This window comes from Neopsephotus bourkii, unplaced genomic scaffold (genome assembly GCF_033783945.1).
Source record: "Neopsephotus bourkii isolate Nb327-2 ecotype Australia unplaced genomic scaffold, CSIRO-AGI_Nbou_v1 NB_1638, whole genome shotgun sequence".
In the NCBI taxonomy this organism is placed as follows: Eukaryota; Metazoa; Chordata; class Aves; order Psittaciformes; family Psittacidae; genus Neopsephotus; species Neopsephotus bourkii.
In genome coordinates, this window is record NW_026902113.1 from 9062841 (window position 1) to 9081436 (window position 18596).

The 18596-nt window shown below is 46.0% G+C and overlaps 1 protein-coding gene across 1 annotated transcript in view; it reads right to left on the bottom strand.

Annotated features, from left to right (window-relative positions):
* The window catches only part of ATP8A2 (ATPase phospholipid transporting 8A2), a 335578-nt gene extending 331171 nt beyond the window's left edge, over nucleotides 1-4407 (bottom strand). Inside the window, exon 1 of the mRNA XM_061374620.1 lies at nucleotides 4216-4407. Coding sequence (XP_061230604.1) covers nucleotides 4216-4294 — 79 coding nt within the window. The 5' untranslated portion in view covers nucleotides 4295-4407. The remainder of the gene's footprint in view (nucleotides 1-4215) is intronic.
* Between the last annotated feature and the right edge of the window lie 14189 nt (nucleotides 4408-18596).

Genomic DNA, 18596 nt, shown 5'->3' on the forward strand with positions numbered 1-18596 from the left:
CTCTGTTAGTGTTCACTGTCACAGTGCCGTTTCTCACAGCAGAACACCACTTTTGCTCTTAGTTAAACACCTAAATATTACTATTTTAGGCATCTGATAGGTCAGCACTGGCCTATTTCATAGGGTTTGTTTGCTTAAAAATGCGTTTAGGACAACTGCTGATCTGCCTGCAGAATACGATGCAGATATCCCATGAGTACAGGTGACATGAGTGAACTCCATGGTAAAAGCTTGAGCCTTCGCTGTGCTTCTTAAACCACCTGAACCTGACCTCCAAAATATCAAAATACACCTTTTTTTTTAAGCAGCAGGTGATATTAAATAGTGCAAAGCTGACTAAGTACTTCACCTATTGCTACCATGTGTTTTACATGTACCCACAGGAATTACGTCTAACCTGTAAATGACTAGAGCTTCTGCTTTGAGCAAAATACAAGCACCTATGTACAATTGTAACTGCTCTGTATGACACTTCCCAACAGTTGTCATTGTGGTAAGGTACTAGCACAGCACAAAAATAGGATGTAGCCCAAAGAGAGTCTTACATCAACACTCCTCTGACAAAAGAAAAATACAGACCCTTTACAGTCAGAAGGGAGTAAGACTAAAAGACAGTCGTTGTTCTTAAGACCAAATAGCATAAAACATAAGCAATATTTCAGGGGATGTGTAGATGGAAAAGGCATGAAAGGAGTAGTTTCATACCATGAAAAGATGTTTGTATTTCAGCTCCTTATGTCCTGGGAGAAGATTCTGACACTATTGATACACTAAAAATATTTTCCTGCTGATGTGCACAACTGAGCAGCTGAAAAAGGCCACAGTAAATGACATCAGGATCATTTGTACCTTTAATCCACTTTAAAGTTGGAACTTGAAAACTTTTGCCCTAAAAATAACAATGCTATTGTATAATCATCCAATTTGTTATTGATAGTTGCTTATTTTTAGTGACTTTAAGGAGGCAGGAAGGAGAAGAACACGTTAGTCTTTGATGTCTGTGGTTCTAACAGTAAAGAGCTGGAGACTTCTTTGAGAATAATACAAATCTAATCAATTTAGTTCATCTGATACAACATTACAGCAATAAAAAGGTTTAGTTGTACAAAGCAAAAAAAAAAAATCGATTAATGAGCAAATGCATAAAAAAGAAGAGGACCAATCATTTGAGTAGCAGGAGGTGACTCACCATCTCTACATTCTCTTTTTCACATCATCTGCTTTTCTGGGAAGTCCTTTGTACCAGTGCTAAGCAGGTTTAAAACTCTACAAATACACCATTACATTTTATACTGTATTAGTACATGTGGAAGCCACATTACAAAATGCAGGAGGGTAGAAAAATCACAACTGGATCTGACATGAAAATACATCATTAGACCATCACAGAGGCAGTGTTCTTGACTAAAGAAGAACAACTATAAGCTACTGAAATCCTTCACACAGTCTATGAAAATAAACCTCTGTGACGCAAACTAAAATCCAATACTTTATCAAAACTCCCCAAAAAGTAAACAGGACTATCAAACAAACTACACGAAATTGAAGGAGGAACCATCTTCTCTTCTAAAAAGGAAAGAAGGTAGAATATCCAGATACAGAGGAGCCAAGAAATTTGCAGTGCATGAACACAGGGGTTACCTGACCCTAAGGATGACAAAAGGGTGACCAGTCCTCCCTCCACACCATTCAGTTCAGAAAGGTCTTCAGATTTTGCAGTGCCACCCCACAACATCTGAACTCCTTTTCAGTGCACAGTGGCTCAGTCTCCAAATGTATTCTTTCACATTTGGGTTCACACAGCCCAAAGCCCCTCCTAAGAACCTGTTCAGTCCACACAGACAGCAGCAGGTCTGCCCACCAAGCCACAGCATGCTGTGAAAAGCAAAATACTCTTGTTCCCTGCCACAGTTTGAGATCATACAGGCTGGTACTGAGCCACATCAGCACTGATCCAGGTGACCATATAACCATCTGATGGCTGATGCTGACACAAGCAAAAGAAATGGGAAGGGGCAAGGCAGGACCTTCTCTCTGGGTGTCAGAGAGATTTGTTCTGGTGTCTTAAGCCAACTACAATCACATCTTTTAATAAGTCTATGTAATAAGTTACACAAACCTCTATTACATATTTTTATAGGCATTATCATAGATCAGTAGAAATAATCAACCCAGGATGGGGCCTTAAAGATCATTTAACTCCAAACCCCCTGCCATGGGCACAGACACCTTCCACTCCAAGTCCCATCCAGCCTGGCCTTGAACACTGCCAGAGATGGGGCATATATGTGGATTATATATATATAAACTATACTAGACAGTACTCTTGTTGCCCTTCAGAACAATATTGTAAAGAGGAAATACACTGCTCAACAACTGAGAAGCAGTGATCTCAATGCTAAGCAGCACCCCATAGCTTTCTTCAAAGTATCATCTAGTTTGGATTTCACTCGCATGAAATGAAGGCAACATGTAAAAGTCTAAAGCTGTGTACTGATAAATCCCAGCTGGAAGACCTGGCATGACTGAGGTGCAACTTAACCAGCTAGATCCACAAGAATGATTTACAAACGCTGAAGTTTAAACTCTTTGTGTATCTCATGTTCAAGCTAAACACTCTCCAAAGGCCAAGTATTCAGCATCTGAAGGGCTGGCTATAAGGGCACTTAGGCTTGCATTCCAGATGTTAGGACTCACACAGATGTGTCGAACTGCAGCTCTGGGAAAGGAGCCTCCCTGTCACAGGACAGGTTGGACTGCACAGCTGGACACAGCCCCAAGCACTGGACAGTGGAATCTGCTTAACTATGATTGTTTCCTCTGAATGGCTTACACTGAAGTAAAGCTGGATATATGCTAAATCCTGCTCTGAAACCTTATCACTTCCTGTGAGCTGGCACTACACACCACCTTCCTTAGCATCCTGCTTACTTCAGCAGCTATGCATAAGTCCCTGAGGTTCTGTCCTTATTAGCAAGCAGTGAGACCAGCCAGGGAAATACTACTAGAGTGACCAGGTTGTGCAGAGGAGCCAGAGGGAAGGTGGCTTCTCCTTTAAGCCAGCTCTAGCCTGGTTCCATGAGCTGAACAGCCACGAGTGGCTGGAGGACATCTTCCAGTTCAGCTTCATCAAAAGCAATCCAGCAAACGCTGTCCAAGGTGCTCTGAGATTTAACCCAAAGGAGAGCTGATCAGGAAATGTGCTTCAAAAAGTACACTCGTTATTCCAGGAAGGAGCATTATACTGCATCCTTATTCACCACAGAGGCTGTACTGGCACCTAAATATTTTGCACAGGAAGAGGTGTCTCAGCCTTTTACTGGACCTGTCTGCAAGTCACAGACAATGTCACTGACGCTTCATCTATCCCTAGAGTACAACAGAGACCACAAGTGAATTCTGAATGCACAGTGGTCCTGTAGAAGCCAGTGGAAGTCCTCTGGGACCAAATACCACCTTCAAAGTATACCATTTTTTTTTGCCTGTTTTCTTATGAACTAGTTAGAAAACATTTTCCTGAATGAAACTCCTGAGAAACCTTGGAACTTGCAAGCTCTCTGCAAGCTCACTGCAGTGCCTGGTGCTCTCACTCCTGACCACGAGACAGAGGTCCCTGACCAGCCCGGTGGGGCACAAGGTACCCTGGGCAGAACTGCCCTCTGACCAGATGCTCACCAAGGAATCTTCCTGCCCAAAACTAACAGAACTAAGAGAACACCCAGTCTACGGATCCATTGGAGGCTGCCTACCTACCACCTGCCCTGACCCCTGCAGCAGCTGGCCACGGCCTTGCTGGCTGGGTGCCCTAGGGGGTGTACGTGGGTGCTGCGCCGGCCGGAGGCCCTGCGGGGTGGGTGCCAGAGGGATGCAGCGGCGCTGAAGGGTGGCCGGGCCGTGGGGACACCCGCGGGGTGCAGTGCTGGGTGCGCGGTGCCCATAGGCGAGCCGAGCTGTGCTACCCCATCACGGCCCGGCCAGCGCGGGGGCGTCCTCCCCGCGCACAGCCCCGAGGTCGGCCCCAAGGACTCCCCGCGGCGGCAGCCGCCACACACCCCGGCTCTGTGAGGGCGGCGGGGGAGGAGCAGGGGGAGCGGACGGCGGGGCCGGGCGGCCGGGCCGTGGAGGCGCTGAATCCCTTCCCCCGGCGCTCCTTCCTCCGCCGCGGCGCCTCCTCCCGCCGCCGCTCCTTCCCGCCTCGCCTCGCCCGTGCCTCACCAGCCGCGGAGTGGATCTTGGAGGATTTCCGCCGCAGGGACATCTTCAGCGCCGTGTCCAGGCCGCCCCTGTTCGGCATTCTGCGGCCGCGGCGGTAGGCGAAGCCCGCGGCGGGCTAGTGCGGCGGCGGCGGCGGCGGTGGCAGCGGGCTGGCCATGGCCCCCCCTCACGCAGCGCCGCGCTGCGGCCTGGCTGCGGGGGCGGGCGGGGCGCTCAGCCCCCGCCGGATCGGCTCCTCGCCGGGGCCGCAGGTGCGCTGCTGCCGCGGTCCTGCGGCCTCCTGCCCCCCTGCCCTGCGCGCCGGGGCCAGAGTAACCCCTCCGTGCGCAGCGGCTGCCTCTTCGAGCCTGCCGGCCGCGGCACCGCAGCTCGCTCCGCAGTCCCCCGCCGACCCCACGCGCCGGGGACACGGGGTGCGGCCCCCGGTGCCTACCGGGCTCCTCCGCTAACGCCCCCAGGGACGAGGCGGGGTGCAGAGCCGTCTCCTCACAACCCCTGAGGGAAACAGCGGCTTCCCAGGGGACAGAGTGAACGAGCTGGCCCTGCCCGGCGTTGTTACCCCGTTCTGTAGGTTATGAACGGGCTCGCTCTGGTTCTCACGTCCCTGCAGCCATCTGTACCTCAGCTAAGCGCTACTCCTCTGGTAACACGGCCTCTCACAACTCGGTATACCCAGTGTGAGTCATTCCCTAAGGTAGGATGAAGTCAGCGCCTGGTTTTTAGGGTTTTGGTTTTTTGAGGTGTCTGTCTGAAACTAGTATTTTACTGCTATTTCAGGCACATAAAGCCCCCGCTGAGATCAGGATCCCTGTTTCTCTTTCTTCCAGTTACAAGAGTACCTTTCATCATGTGGCATGCTGCCAGCCTCTTCACAAAAGATACTGTTCCTTCTCAACTTAAAATACCCAGTAAATCAAGGATATAAAAAGAAATGGAGGAAATCGATCAATAAGCCACTTAACTCTTATGGCGCATCACCTTTCTGTGCGAAACGTTTGCAATTGTGCAAACTTACCTACCAAGGACAGGCAAAGAAGGAATGAAATTGGAGCGGGGGATGGTGGAAATAACTAAAGAGAAGCCTCACAATCTTTACAGATGTTGGTCTCCGTTAGGCATAGCTAGCAGTGGTTGCCACATCTTAAGGCTTTTTCTTTGAGCTTCAAGGTAGGGTGGTTTAAATGAGACAGAAGCTCCCACAGGATGAAGATTTATTGAATTTTGGGAAGACCTATTGCATAAGAAATGATCCCCAGTACATTCAAAGTTTGTGAAAAATGGCCCTAAATCTGTATCTAAACCACTCTACCATACGGAGTTGGCTAGCATACACGATGGAGAATTCAGCTGCTATTTCAAAGATCATAAATAGTGCTAAACCACTGAATCTTGCTGCGCTTTGGTGTCCTCACGTATAATATGGAAACTGATATTTTCCTGCTACAATTTCACAAGAAGTCGCAAACAGAAATTGTGTTAACAAATCACTTTGCACTTCATAAATGCAGAGTACTATAGAACTGCAGCATTTTACACTGATTTCATCAAGTGCTTCATAGTCCTACCTGGAGATGTTTGCTTTGGGACAGGACTGCTGCAGACATACTTCTTAGCCTTTTACTCTTGTGGATTTTACCACTCAGGGAGAAGGCTCGCCTTTTATGAATCCCTAAGGGCAATCCTGAATGCTGGCATTTCTGTATGGCTTTCCCATTTTAAGCCCAGTGTCGTGGAGGTGGTTATTTCCATGAGCATGATTTTGCCTAGCAGCTTACCCTTTTGCCTCTGCACAAATGATTTTCTGTTGTGGTCAGGGTTTTTGCAGCAGTAGGAATTGCCTGGAGAACAGAGAATGTGTTATTAGCTAGTAGACAAATGAAAGTGAAGTTCACTTTGGGTTCAAACTCTTAGATCAAAGTCAAGGAAGGTGCTCCAAAAAAAGGACCAAAAAAGATTGGCAGCTCATGGTTTCATGTTTACTTTTTCTTTAGAAATTAACCCTCAGGTGACCTGTGTTTACAGCTAGAAGTGTTGTCGACTGTAAGCCACCAGGCCTATCAGCCTGCAAACCCAAGTAGCAGCTAAATGCACTTGTTCCTTCTCGTGTGCTACACAGGCTTTCACCTCTGCAGCTTCAGTGTTCTCAGCCAACACACCATCTGGTTTGCATCTATGCAAGGCTATTTAGTCATGTAAACTTGACTACTTAAGCTCTGCAAAGAGATTTAATTACCCAACCCACACTTACCTCAACAAGCCTGAGATACAGACCTGTAGAAGGCAGATCCCTAATCATTAGCGACCAATGATGCTTAGTGGCATTGAAGAAAGAATTGTCCGAGGAAACCAAGTGAGCAGGATGCTCTCAGTAACTGGAAAAGAACCTGAGTCCTGCGCAGCAGGCTTAGGAGTCAGGCCTGCAGGAAAGCTAAGTGTGCAGTCTGGAGGTGACCGTGAGTTGTGTTTCTGAAAGCTCACATTCATTAGTAACCAGCTGCTGGGTAGCATATTAGCCCTGAGTTTTGTAGAAAAGAAACAGCTTGTTCAGCTGTGCAGGACTCACCTTTGTCATTTTGTTATGCAACTCCTGTTTTTGTCACAGCGCTGATGTGCACTAAATTGTGTATTAACAGACCATGAGTCATGGCAGTATGATTCCCTGGGGTCTGTCATAATGGCTCCATGGTTTGAATGATGTACCAAAAAACAGGAGTTAGTAGTTTTCAAATTATGATGTGCTCAGTTTTCTAGTATTTATAGCAGTGTACTTTCAAAGAGCTCAGTGTGCATAATAATTACTTCAATGTAATAAATAAAGCAAAGGCAGGAAGAATGGTCCTGTGGTTAATGTGCCAGGCTGAGAGACAGGATATCTTTATTCTATTTCTGACTGCCAGATACTGTCTGGGACTGTGGGGAGACTGTTAAGCCCAAATTTCTAAGAGATGCATCCTTTGCTCCGATTACTAATGATATGCACAGAATTTGGTTCTTAAAAAAAAAAAGAAAAAGAAACACATCTTAGAATGTATTATTAGTACAGTGGAAAACTTAGCTAAATCAATCGAAGGGCTATCAGGTGAGAGGTAAATATTACACAAAAATAAAGAAAACAAAGAAAGAAAGTAAAGAATGCTGCCACAAGAGAATATCAGAAATAATAATGCAGTTAATTATTCTGTAGACAGACTCTTCCTCTCTGTTCTTTTCCCCTCATTTTGGTGGTGTGCTCACCCTTCTGGCAGTCCCTCGGGACCTAGGGCTGGCAAGTGCTGGCCTTCCTCAAGCAATGGGTGTTGGGGCTGCAGCTGGGCACTGGTGTCTTCTCAATAAGTTCTCTGCTGTTTTCAACAATTACACCTTGCGCTTTCTTCATTTGTCTACGGCTCCATGTTACATGCAATTTTATTATATATGATGTTATTTTTTTATGTTACATACTTGTTCTTTGTGTTATCCCCAAACCAGCTTTGCTCAGTTCCCAGGCCTGCTGTAGCAGACTATTGGTTCTTTATAGCCCTGAGTTGCCCACTGCCAAGGCTGTGCCTTATTTTATCATCCTATGCCTCCTCTGCAATGCCCTGTGTCCCCACTTTCAGGGGACTCTGCTGTCATACCAGGCCTGTATTCCTCTACACTACATCATGTTAGTTATAAATAATATCTCATTCTACACACTGTAATTTCTTGCCACTCTCCATATGAAAACTACAGTCGTCCAATATAAAGTTAGGCAAACGTAAAAGGCTTAGATGTAACCACCTACTCATTAGAGATACTGCTGTTACAGCTAAAGATAGTAAAAAGAAAGCCAAGAACAGGTCAAGAAAAGTTCAGACAAAACAAGTCCTGGGGCCTTGCAAAGTCAGTACAGAACCTGTGGCCTCCTACCAGGAATGGTATTATTGGGCTACAGGACTAGAGCCATCCCATGCAAATTCTGCTTGTCTAACTCTGCTTGTCTTAAAAACCCACAACAGACTGTCTCAGTCTTAAACCAACTTAATCTGTGGTTCTTTTCCTTTGTTTACATGCATAGGATCAAGCCAGCATGATGAAAATGATATGCTGAGATACCTGGGAGGTATCTGTCACTCATCTTGACTTGCTGTTTCCAGATTCATAGAAGCAGGTACTTCCAGATCCAGAAGTGTGCTTAGCATCACTCAAAAAACTATATGAAATCATTTATGGATCTTCTTTGCAAAGATGCTGTATCTCTATAGACTGATATGTGACGTGACTGTTAATAGATGCATGCCCCACCTGTAACCTCTTAAAGGATCTGATACACTCCTGTATTTTCTATGCAGAAGAGGCTTCACTCAACAATGCACTCTCTTGCAGTTAGCCATAGCCCACAGATTTAACCTGAAGGTGGAGAAAAACTGTGATTAATTGCACATGCACTGGGTGAATGGAAGAGGGGTGGCAGGGTGGAGGAAGGGCAAACCATTACCTGTCAGTGTAATGGTGGAAAAAAAGGTCAAAGATTTGGAGATGGAGGCATCTTCATTTTTCATGTCCCATTCAAAGTTCATTCAAAGCTATACAGTTCTTTCCTCTTATTTCTGATGGAAAATTTCCTGGTACTGATTATTTTCCACTTGGATGTGGACCAGGCACATCAAGGTTTTCCAGATGACTTTTGAATAATGGCACATGTAAGTAAAATTATAGCGAATAGAATAACCGCACTGGTGTGCCGGAAAGTGAAATTGGTGCTACCTGAAAAATACTGAAAAAAAAATTAAAAAGATGGTGCCTTTTTGATGGTAACGCTAACAAAAGCACTGAAACTAAACAAAGAAAAATAATATATTATTTTCCTAGTATGATCAAGAGTAGGTACTGGTCTAGTGGAAGGTGTCCCTGCCCATAGCAGGGGGGGTGGAACTAGGGGATGTCTAAGATCCTTTCTAACCCGAACCAGTCTGTGGGTCTGTGAACCTACGTCTCTGACGTGCAGAGGCAGGGCCGCCGTGCCTGTCCCCTGGGGAGCGCCTTGATGCTCTGCAGCACCTCGGAGAGCTCCCGCCGGCGGCCGGGGGCAGCTCTCTCCGAGGTCCTGATGGGAGGGCACTCGCTGCGCCAGGGTTTGCCGCTGGTCCGGCGGGGCTTTGCCACCGGCAGGTGCGGAGCGGTTCCCGCTGCGCTGTGCGCGAAGGGCCCGGGAAACAGCCTGAATCATGGAGTCATGGAATGGTTTGGGTTGGAAGGGACCTTCAAAGGTCATCTAGTCCAAAACCCTGCCACGGCCAGGGACACCTTCCACTAGATCAGGTAGCTCAGAACCACGTCAGCCTGGCCTTGAATGTCTCCAGGGATGGTGCATCCACCACCGCTCTGGACAACCTGTGCCAGTGTTTCACCACCTTCATTGTAAAAAATTTCTCACGTCCAGCTTGAATCTCCCATCTTTATTTTAAAACCATCACCCTCATCCTATTGCAGAAGGCCCTGCTAAAAAGTCTCTCCCAATCTTTGTTATAAGCCCCCTTTATATATTGAAAGGCCACAATAAGGTCTCCCCAGAGCCTTCTCTTCTCCAGGCTGAACAAGCTCAGCTCTCTCAACCTTTCCTCATAGGAGAGGTGCTCCATCCCTCTGATAATTTTTGTGGCCCTTCTCTGGACCCTCTCCAAGAGATCCATATCTTTTTCCTGTGCTAAGGACTCCAGAGCTGGATGCAGTACTCCAGATGGGGTCTCACCAGAACAGAGTAGAGGGACAGAATCACCTCCCTCAACCTGCTGGCCACGTTCCTCTGGATGCAGACCAAGATACAATTGGCCTTCTGAGCTGCAAGTGCTCCTTGCTCATGTCCAATCATCCACCAGCACCCCAAGTCCCGTGCCAGTACAATTTTAGTCACTTAATTTTGAAGTCGGCTTCCCTTATTTTTATTTTAAATTTAGGTTAATTTTATTCCAGCATTAACAGTCTATTTAGGTGCTATCCATCATATCAGCACTCCCTGCACAGTGCTGTGCTAAGTGCCCAAGCGCCTTTGCCCCATCCCCGCCTCCCAGTGGCAGCGCACCGGGAAGAGGAGAAGCCGGTTTTTCCCCACGTATTTGTTTCTTGACCTCTTTGTTAGCAGAAGCTGTGTGTCGGAGGTGGAAGCAGCCGCTGTGCGGGGTCACCTTTTGGAACAGGTCCGTGCTGCGAACGGGAGGCACGGCCGGGCGGCAGGGCCGGGCCAGTTCTCGCTCCTTGTTGCCTGGCGCCCTCTCCTGCCCGGCGGCACCGCTTCATCCCGGCAGCGGGCGGTTGTGTCCGACTTGAGCAGGTCCCGTGCGCTGGGCACAGGCCCGGCCGCTGCCCCGAACAGTCCGTGTCATTCAGCTCGTTCTGCCTCCCCCACTTGTACCGCCGTAGAAGTCAGAGGGAAATCACATCACCGTGTTTCTGGGGGGTTGGGTGTTTCAAATTGCGTTAGTCTCACACCGTGCTTCTTACAGTGAGCTGGAAAGCTTGATCCATGTGATGGCCCAGAGCACAGTACGAATGCAGAGGCATAAAGTGAATTAAGTGACTGAAATAAGCAGGGAGGCCACAGTCATCGTTTGAGATTCATGTACAAGGAAAAAATAATAATTAAAAATTGAGTCTGAGGACTTGGAGATGTCTTTAAAAAAAGGAGGACTGAATTTTAGAAACCTTTTGCTGAAGTAACCCCAAACTTGGGTTTTAACTTCAGTCCCATAGCTAACAGATAATGTCAAGAAAACAAACTAAGCAAATGGAATTTAACTTTCTGAATAGGAAAAAGGCCTCAGCTGTCATAGCAGGATAGCTCCCAGCTGTAGTGTCTGCACTATGATAAAGGAGTCCAGCACAAGGTCCCGAATCCAGACATGCAATAATTCTGACTTAATCATTGCACTGTGATGATTATGTTTTTTCCTTATGAATAAAAGCGTTTCCTGTACAGAATTATATATATCTCTGTGTGTGTGTGTCTGTGTACACAAAGACATAACCTACGTGCTAGGCAAGGAATAATATGATTCTTTACTCTCTGCATGCAAATTACTGTATGCATACTCAAGTGAACAGCTACACATATGCGGAGTAACTAAACACTAACTCATACACATATTGGCATATCCTCTTCTTTCAGTGTTTATATGTACACTGTTAACATTGAATGAATGCAATTAACTGCATTGCAAAATGGGTTTAACATCAGTAAAAGGAATAGTACCGGCAACCAAAGTGCTCTGTTCATGCATCACTCACTCAGATAAGGGCAAGACCTCTGTATTAAAATAGCAGCACGGTGTGCTGTCCTGAGCATGTGTGCTTGAAAGTAAAGGGATGAGCCATTATTAATGTAGCTCAAACCTGTGTGAACTGCAGAAATAGCTCACTGGCTGGATAAGGTCTGTCAAACATTCAGCACAGTAGAACCAGTGTTGTGTAAGGAAATGCATTAGAATGAATGCGGCCTAGATGAAGGCTAAAGATGAGACAGAAAGGTGCAAGACAAAAATTCAAGTGCTTTTCTTAGAAGTAAAGTAAGTGATGTACTGTATCTGTCCCACTTCACTCGGTACAAGAACTCCAGCTGTGGGTTATAATAAATGCTCAAAATAATAGGACAAAGTGATCCCACACATCCGATTATAGCTATTAAACCTGTAGAAGAAGATCAAAGCTGTGTTTGTTTTGTTGTGTGTATGTTTCACTTTTGCATTTCAGACAATATACATTACACTAGGGATAAATTTAGTGGTGGGATAAACACCTTCTGGAGTGTGAGTGCCAAGGAGCAACTTGCACTGAGCTGGTACTTGGTGACCTGGCTCAGTCTCAGACTACAGAAACTCCAGTGTAAGCTCAGGGACAGGAAGGAAATGGGAGACATTTTGCTGTGAGGTACCTTGTGCCTGCAAAGGGTGGGCTCACCCCTTTCCCCTGTAACTGGGAGCAGCCTACAGGAAAGCTGCATGACTGGGCAGTACTTGCCTGGTGTTGATGGTTTCTGTGTTGTCCTGGGTTAAGTCCAGTCAGCAACTAAGAATCACGCAGCCACTTGCTCACCCCACCTTTTCCCTCCCCCGGGGCAGGATGGGGAGGAGGTTCCCCAGAGAAGCTGTGGCTGCCCCATCCCTGGCAGTGTTCAAGGCCAGGTTGGACAGGGCTTGGAGCAACCTGGTCTAGTGGAAGTGTCCCTGTCTGTGGCAGGGGGTTGGAACTGGATGAGCTTTAAGGTCCCTTCCAACCCAAACCAATCTCTGATTCTATGAAATATGTCACAGACCTGTTGAAGCACAAAACCAGTGTGATGTCCTTGTATTACTTTTGGAGCTATTTGGGACACTGTGTTCAATAAATCCTGAAAGGGAGATGATGAAAACTATGAGTGATGCTCCCATTATCCCAAATCTCTCCCCATTTCTAGACATGTACATGATTGACACAAACTTTTCAGTAGTGCCAGAGGAAACAGCCTCTTCCTAAGATGAAAGAATTAAAAAAAAACCCTTGAAACAGTTGCAGTTATACAAAAAGATCTAATAAATATGAAAGGGAAAGGAAATTAGAGTCTGAGGAATGGGGTGAAATTAAAACACTTCTGCCCAGTTTGCAGTTAGTTGGTAACACAGGAATCCATTTCAACATCATATATTATTAAAGAAAGACAATTAGAGTGGCATACAAGCTCTAATACCAGCTAGGAAGTCATCACACATACAAGAAATGGAAAATCCTATTTATTCAGTCTGATAATTCTCTGTATCTTTTCAGGGCCCCTGTCCAATCCAGCACTCTGGGTCATTTTCCACATTAAAGGCTCTGGGTTAGTGCTGGAGGTTGACCTGAATTGAATATTTCAGTTGAAATAAATTGCTGTTTTTAAAACTTCTGACCACATTTTTCATTTATTTCCCTAGAAATAAATTACTTTTCATAATGTCACCACTAAAAGTCCTTTAACATGTCCCTTCTTCCAGAGATACTGCCAGCCTGGTGCCAGCAGCAGCAGCTGTGCACCCTGGCGATGACCAATAGAGAATGTCTACTGGTGATCAATCAAAGGTGGCTTAGAAGATATTTCCTCTAGGTTGATGATATTACACTGTTCATCTTAAACATGTCTTTTCAGTTTTCTTCCATGCCGTACAATTATCTTTATGTAAACTATATCCTATTAATCACCTAAATAGGACACAGTCAGATGGAGAAATAGATGATTTAAAAAAAATAAAGGAAGAAAAAGAAAGTAAGATAGATGAGAAGTAAAATTTCTAAGCACAAAACAGATACTTCTCTCACAAAAGTATAGAGAAAACTGCCATGAACAATAAGCAACATGAAGTAACTCACTAAGTAGATACTTCCTTTAATAGGTTAGGAATAGGATTCTTTTAATAGGATAGGAATTTAGAAGCATGGAGTAAGAAGAGTCCAAGGCATAGTAAAATACAAGAAAATATTTGCTAGCAGCTCAGTAAGTGAACTTGACCACTTGGTGCTCCAAGAGAGGCCACGTCTGCACGGAGAGGTAACAGTGGCATGGAGAGGCTCCAGGACACCAACCTCAGGTGCCACAGGCAACCTTCACCCTCACGTTTCCCAGCTTTGTACTCAACTTCACAACTGCAGTGACACCTTGTTTCTGCACGCTCAGATGTCTTTTCCCTTACGCTATGCACCAGTGGTCGGGCTTAGTCAGAAGAGGTTCATTACCCCAACCTATGAGCACTCTATTCTCTTGACTGCCATTAACTGCAAGGCTTCATGTCTCTTATACTCAGTAAATATCAAACATTACTTCTTTCACATAGTCTCTTGTAAGACCTTCCATATATTTTAACCTCTACAGTGAGATGACTCAACAAGGCAGACTTGCTCCATGCAAGGCTGCAACCTGACAAGTTTGCTTCCTCAGAAGGGATCATTGTCCCTTTGGCTACAGAGGCACCTGTTTATGTGGCTGATGAAACTGTTCTTCCACCCCTGCACTGCCACAGCTCCCACTGCTCCTGCCAGCAAGGGCTGCATCGTTTTGGACTGGTAGCACCCAAGCTGTCTGCTCCACAAATCAAACACTATCACATGCCAAAATGTACCCACCTTCTTTTGTAATCACGCTGACACCGGGTTCAGTGAAGACACGGCACCATGGTGAGCGTCACAGACATCACCTGCTCATCAGTGAGGCTGTAAAGACCTGCTAGGGCCTGGCTACACCTTGCACTGATGCTGTGATCCTACTGCAACCTGTGCTTGCTGGGGAAAGCCACCATAAAAACACCCATCTGTACTGTGTTTATGCCTTCTGTTGTGTGAACTCTACTAGAGGCTTGAGCTGAAGAGACGATGAAACCCAAAAGCTTCTTGCAGCCAGAGCAGGTTCTGGCTCTTCCAGATCAGGGAGGACTATGAATTGCCCCATCTGGCCATTTACTCAGCTGCAATTAGAGAGCATTCAACCAGATGTTCAGGTGTTCAGTATCTCCCAAGTCTGAACTGCAACCAGGCACTAATGTTGCATTGGCAAGAGATGGATAAGGCCGAAGAGCTGGACCAGCTAGCTGGCTCACTTGGCTCAATACCTGGTGCTAGCTTTTCTGACCCCTCCATTCACCTCACAGGTTAAACAACAGTCTCTGCCTATGCTCTTAGGACCCATGCAGTAGTACATGAGGGGACATGCACATCTAGTTGCTCTTTATTTCAGCAGAAGCATCCAGGAGTCTCCCAAGAGCATCCCAACACACTTCTGCAGCGTCAGCCTGCCCTCATCTCACACTCCCACTGATTCTACACCTCAGCTTGGGCCTCAAGGCTGCTGAAGATAATCCCTTTACATCCCTACCCAATACTTCCTGTGATGTGCTTCCAGCTGCCTTATAAGCTCCACTGTGTCACCGCTTCCTCATTGCCCCCGGTTTCTCATTATCTTCTTCCCTTACAATCACATGAAAAGGGTGGAGGGTTTGATGCCATGGTGACCTTCTCTGCATGGCTGGGAATGGCCAGAACTCAGCACCACAAATGCACGGTAACACAAACCTTCCAGTATACATTTTTAAAGCAGTGAGACCTAACTTTCACCTTAACTGACAGGCAGGAATGGCACAGATGACTGAATCATCCCATGCGGTTTAAAACATGATCCTGAAAAGTGCAGAATCAGTCCAGCAGGTGAATCCCTCATGCAACATCTGATGCTGGAACTCATGCAAGAAAAGTGTGTGAACCGACATTTCAACTTCCAAATCAACACAACAAATACAGGAGAGCCCAAGTTTATCTGTGAAGTTTCTTGAACAGAGTACGGTGTTGAGACCAAGATGGGCTACAGAACTGATAGACAGGGGTAGAGCAGTTGATGTCATCTACCCGGACTTGTGTAAAACATTCGACACTGTCCCACACGACATCCTTGTCTCTAAATTGGAGAGACATCAATTTGATGGATGGACCACTTGGTGGATAAAGAACTGGCTGGATGGCTGCACACAAAGGGTTGTGGTCAATGGCTCAATGTCCAGCTGGAGACCAGTAACGAGTGGTGTCCCTCCGGGATCAGTGTTGGGGCTGGTCTTGGTCAACATCTTTTACACTGACATGGACAGTGGGACTGAGTGTGCCCTCAGCAAGTTTGCCAATGACACCAAGCTGTGTGGTTTGGTTGACACGCTGAAGGAATGCCACCCAGAGGGACCTTGACAGGCTTGTGAGGTGGGCTGATGCCAAGTTTAACCATGCCAAGTGCAAGGTCCTACACCTGGGTCGGAGCAATCCCAGGCACAGCTACAGATTGGGCAAAGATTCAGAGCAGCCCTGCGGAGAAGGAATTGGGGGTGCTGGTCAATGAGAAAATGAACATGAGCCAGCAGTGTGCGCTTGCAGCCCAGAAAGCCAACTGTATCCTGGGCTGCATCAAAAGGAGCGTGACCAGCAGGTCAAAGGAGGTGATCCTGCCCCTTTATTCTGCTCTCGTGAGACCTCACTTGGAGTACTGTGTACAGTTCTGGTGTCCTCAACATAAAAAGGATGTGGATCTGTTGGAACAAGTCCAGAGGAGGGCCATGAGGATGATCAAGGGACTGGAGCACCTCCCGTATGAAGAGAGTCTGAGAGAGCTGGGGCTGTTCAGCCTGGAGAAGAGAAGGCTGCGTGGGGACCTCATAGCAGCCTTCCAGTATCTGAAGGGGGCCTATAGGGATGCTGGGGAGGGACTCTTCATTAGGGACTGTAGTGACAGGACAAGGGGTAACGGGTTAAAACTTAAACAGAGGAAGTTTAGATTGGATATAAGGAGGAAATTCTTTCCTGTGAGGGTGGTGAGGCACTGGAATAGGTTGCCCATGGAGGTTGTGAATGCTTCATCCCTGGCAATGTTCAAGACCAGGTTGGACAAAGCCTTGGGTGATATGGTTTATTGTGAGGTGTCCCTGCCCATGGCAGAGGGGTTGGAACTTGATGATCTTGGGGTTCTTTCCAACCCTAACTATTCTATGATTCTATGTGTTCCTGTGACACAGAAACCTGGCTGGTAAGAACCAGCTCCCCTTGCCAAGCCACAGTTAGCAGCAGGTGAACATGTTGATAAGTTGAGCTCAGAAAGGGCGACAGGTACAGTTCCACAGGAGCTGAAGTGTTACTTTGAGAAGGGAGAAAAATGTGCTTAGTGGGAGCTGTTAGAACAAGCTGAGAACTTCACTGCGGAAAAGCTCCTAACTGGGAGCTGAAAGTCAACTGAGTTAATGAGAGAAGATAATGTGAGAAGATGTAGATTATGCTGCAGTATCAAGAGGAAGGAACACTGGGTCATTTGCATCTTAGTAAAAGGTAACTGTGAAGATTTACAAGGTGGGGGAGAGAAGAAGGACAGAACAAGCCTGCGTGAATCCGCAACCTGAACACTAGGATTTGCTATTCTTTTTGTGGGAACAGACTGACCAAGGCCTATCTGCAAATACTGAGATCTCCAAACTCTAATAACTGGAACTTTCAGAACCCCAGTTTGGATACTACAGGAAATGTTGAGCTTCATTCTAAGTAACAAATGGGATTCAAAGACTTTTGTATCCAATCTGTTTTCTGGTCATCTGTACTTTTAATGCATTTGTTTACAAAATGTCACAGGAATACAGGTAACAGAAGCAAATACCAAATGAGATTTAATTGGTGGTGTTAACACAATTTCCGGGGAAAGCTGAGGAACAAATCACAAGTCCCTCCAATGGAGGGGAAATACTTGCCAATTCCTACACAGCAGGACAGGAATGTAGCATGGGAAACCTGATGTTCCTTATCCAATGGCCTATGATTTCTATAGGAGTCTCTCACTGTCCTTTTGGATATTCCCCCTCAGCAGGTCAGTTACAAGTACCTGTCACACAGGATCTTGTCTTGAACCATGTGAAATTGTGCTCTTACAGTTGGTTACATGGCAAAATCCCATGTGAATAGAAGGCACAGGGAATCAATCGCCCTTCACCTCTCATGCATTAGACTGGCAGCTGAGCAGGATTCCAAGCAGTTAGTTAAAAGATGCAGTACAAATAAAAATCCCCTATAGTAAAATTGACCTTGACAGAACCATGGCAGTGGTGAGCCAAAAGCCGGTTTCTAGAAGTGTGGCACTGAATCAGGCAGCTTTCAAATACAAAGGAAAACCATCAGGAGAAAGGAAGTAGCAGAAGGCACCCATGTATTTAGATAACGTTAACATCAGAGGCTAACAGAAGTAAAAAAAAAATGTAACGTAAAAAACCCAAGCCAGGTCTGATAACCACATTTAAATCTCACCACTCTAATACAGCTAAGGAGGCACTCAAGAAAGGTGTCAATGACATCTGCAATAATTAGTAGTCCAAATCTAAATCTCATCTCAATCTCATAAGAGGATTTTCTTAGAACTACCTTTAGGAATAAAAAGAAGCACTTCTGTGGAACTTCTAACACAAGTTCCTCAACTTGCAGACATCCAATAGCTTCACACAGGATTTTATTACTTGCCTTCAAGGGTGCCACAAACAGATGTTTTAACACAAGCACCTGACACTGAAGTTCATTTGCCAAGGCCACCTATAGGCAGGAAAAGCCAGTAGGACTTTTCCACTTCAGGTATTCTTTCTGCTGCTTGCAATATACACACTGTATAGTTCTGCCTTTCTCCAAGGCACACTGCTCAGAAGAGGAGCTTTGAATATCCAGATTAGTCCCAGAAGCCCCAAGAGCGCTTTGCCTTGCGTTTTTACCTACCATAACAGAAAACACACATTGTGAAAGCACAAATACACAGCTGGGGAAAAAAGAAGAAAGAAAAAAAACTGAGGCCAAACATCAAGAATGATAAATTCTCTTACCCATTTAGAGCATAAGGCTCAACAGTAATCCACACAAAGCCTCAA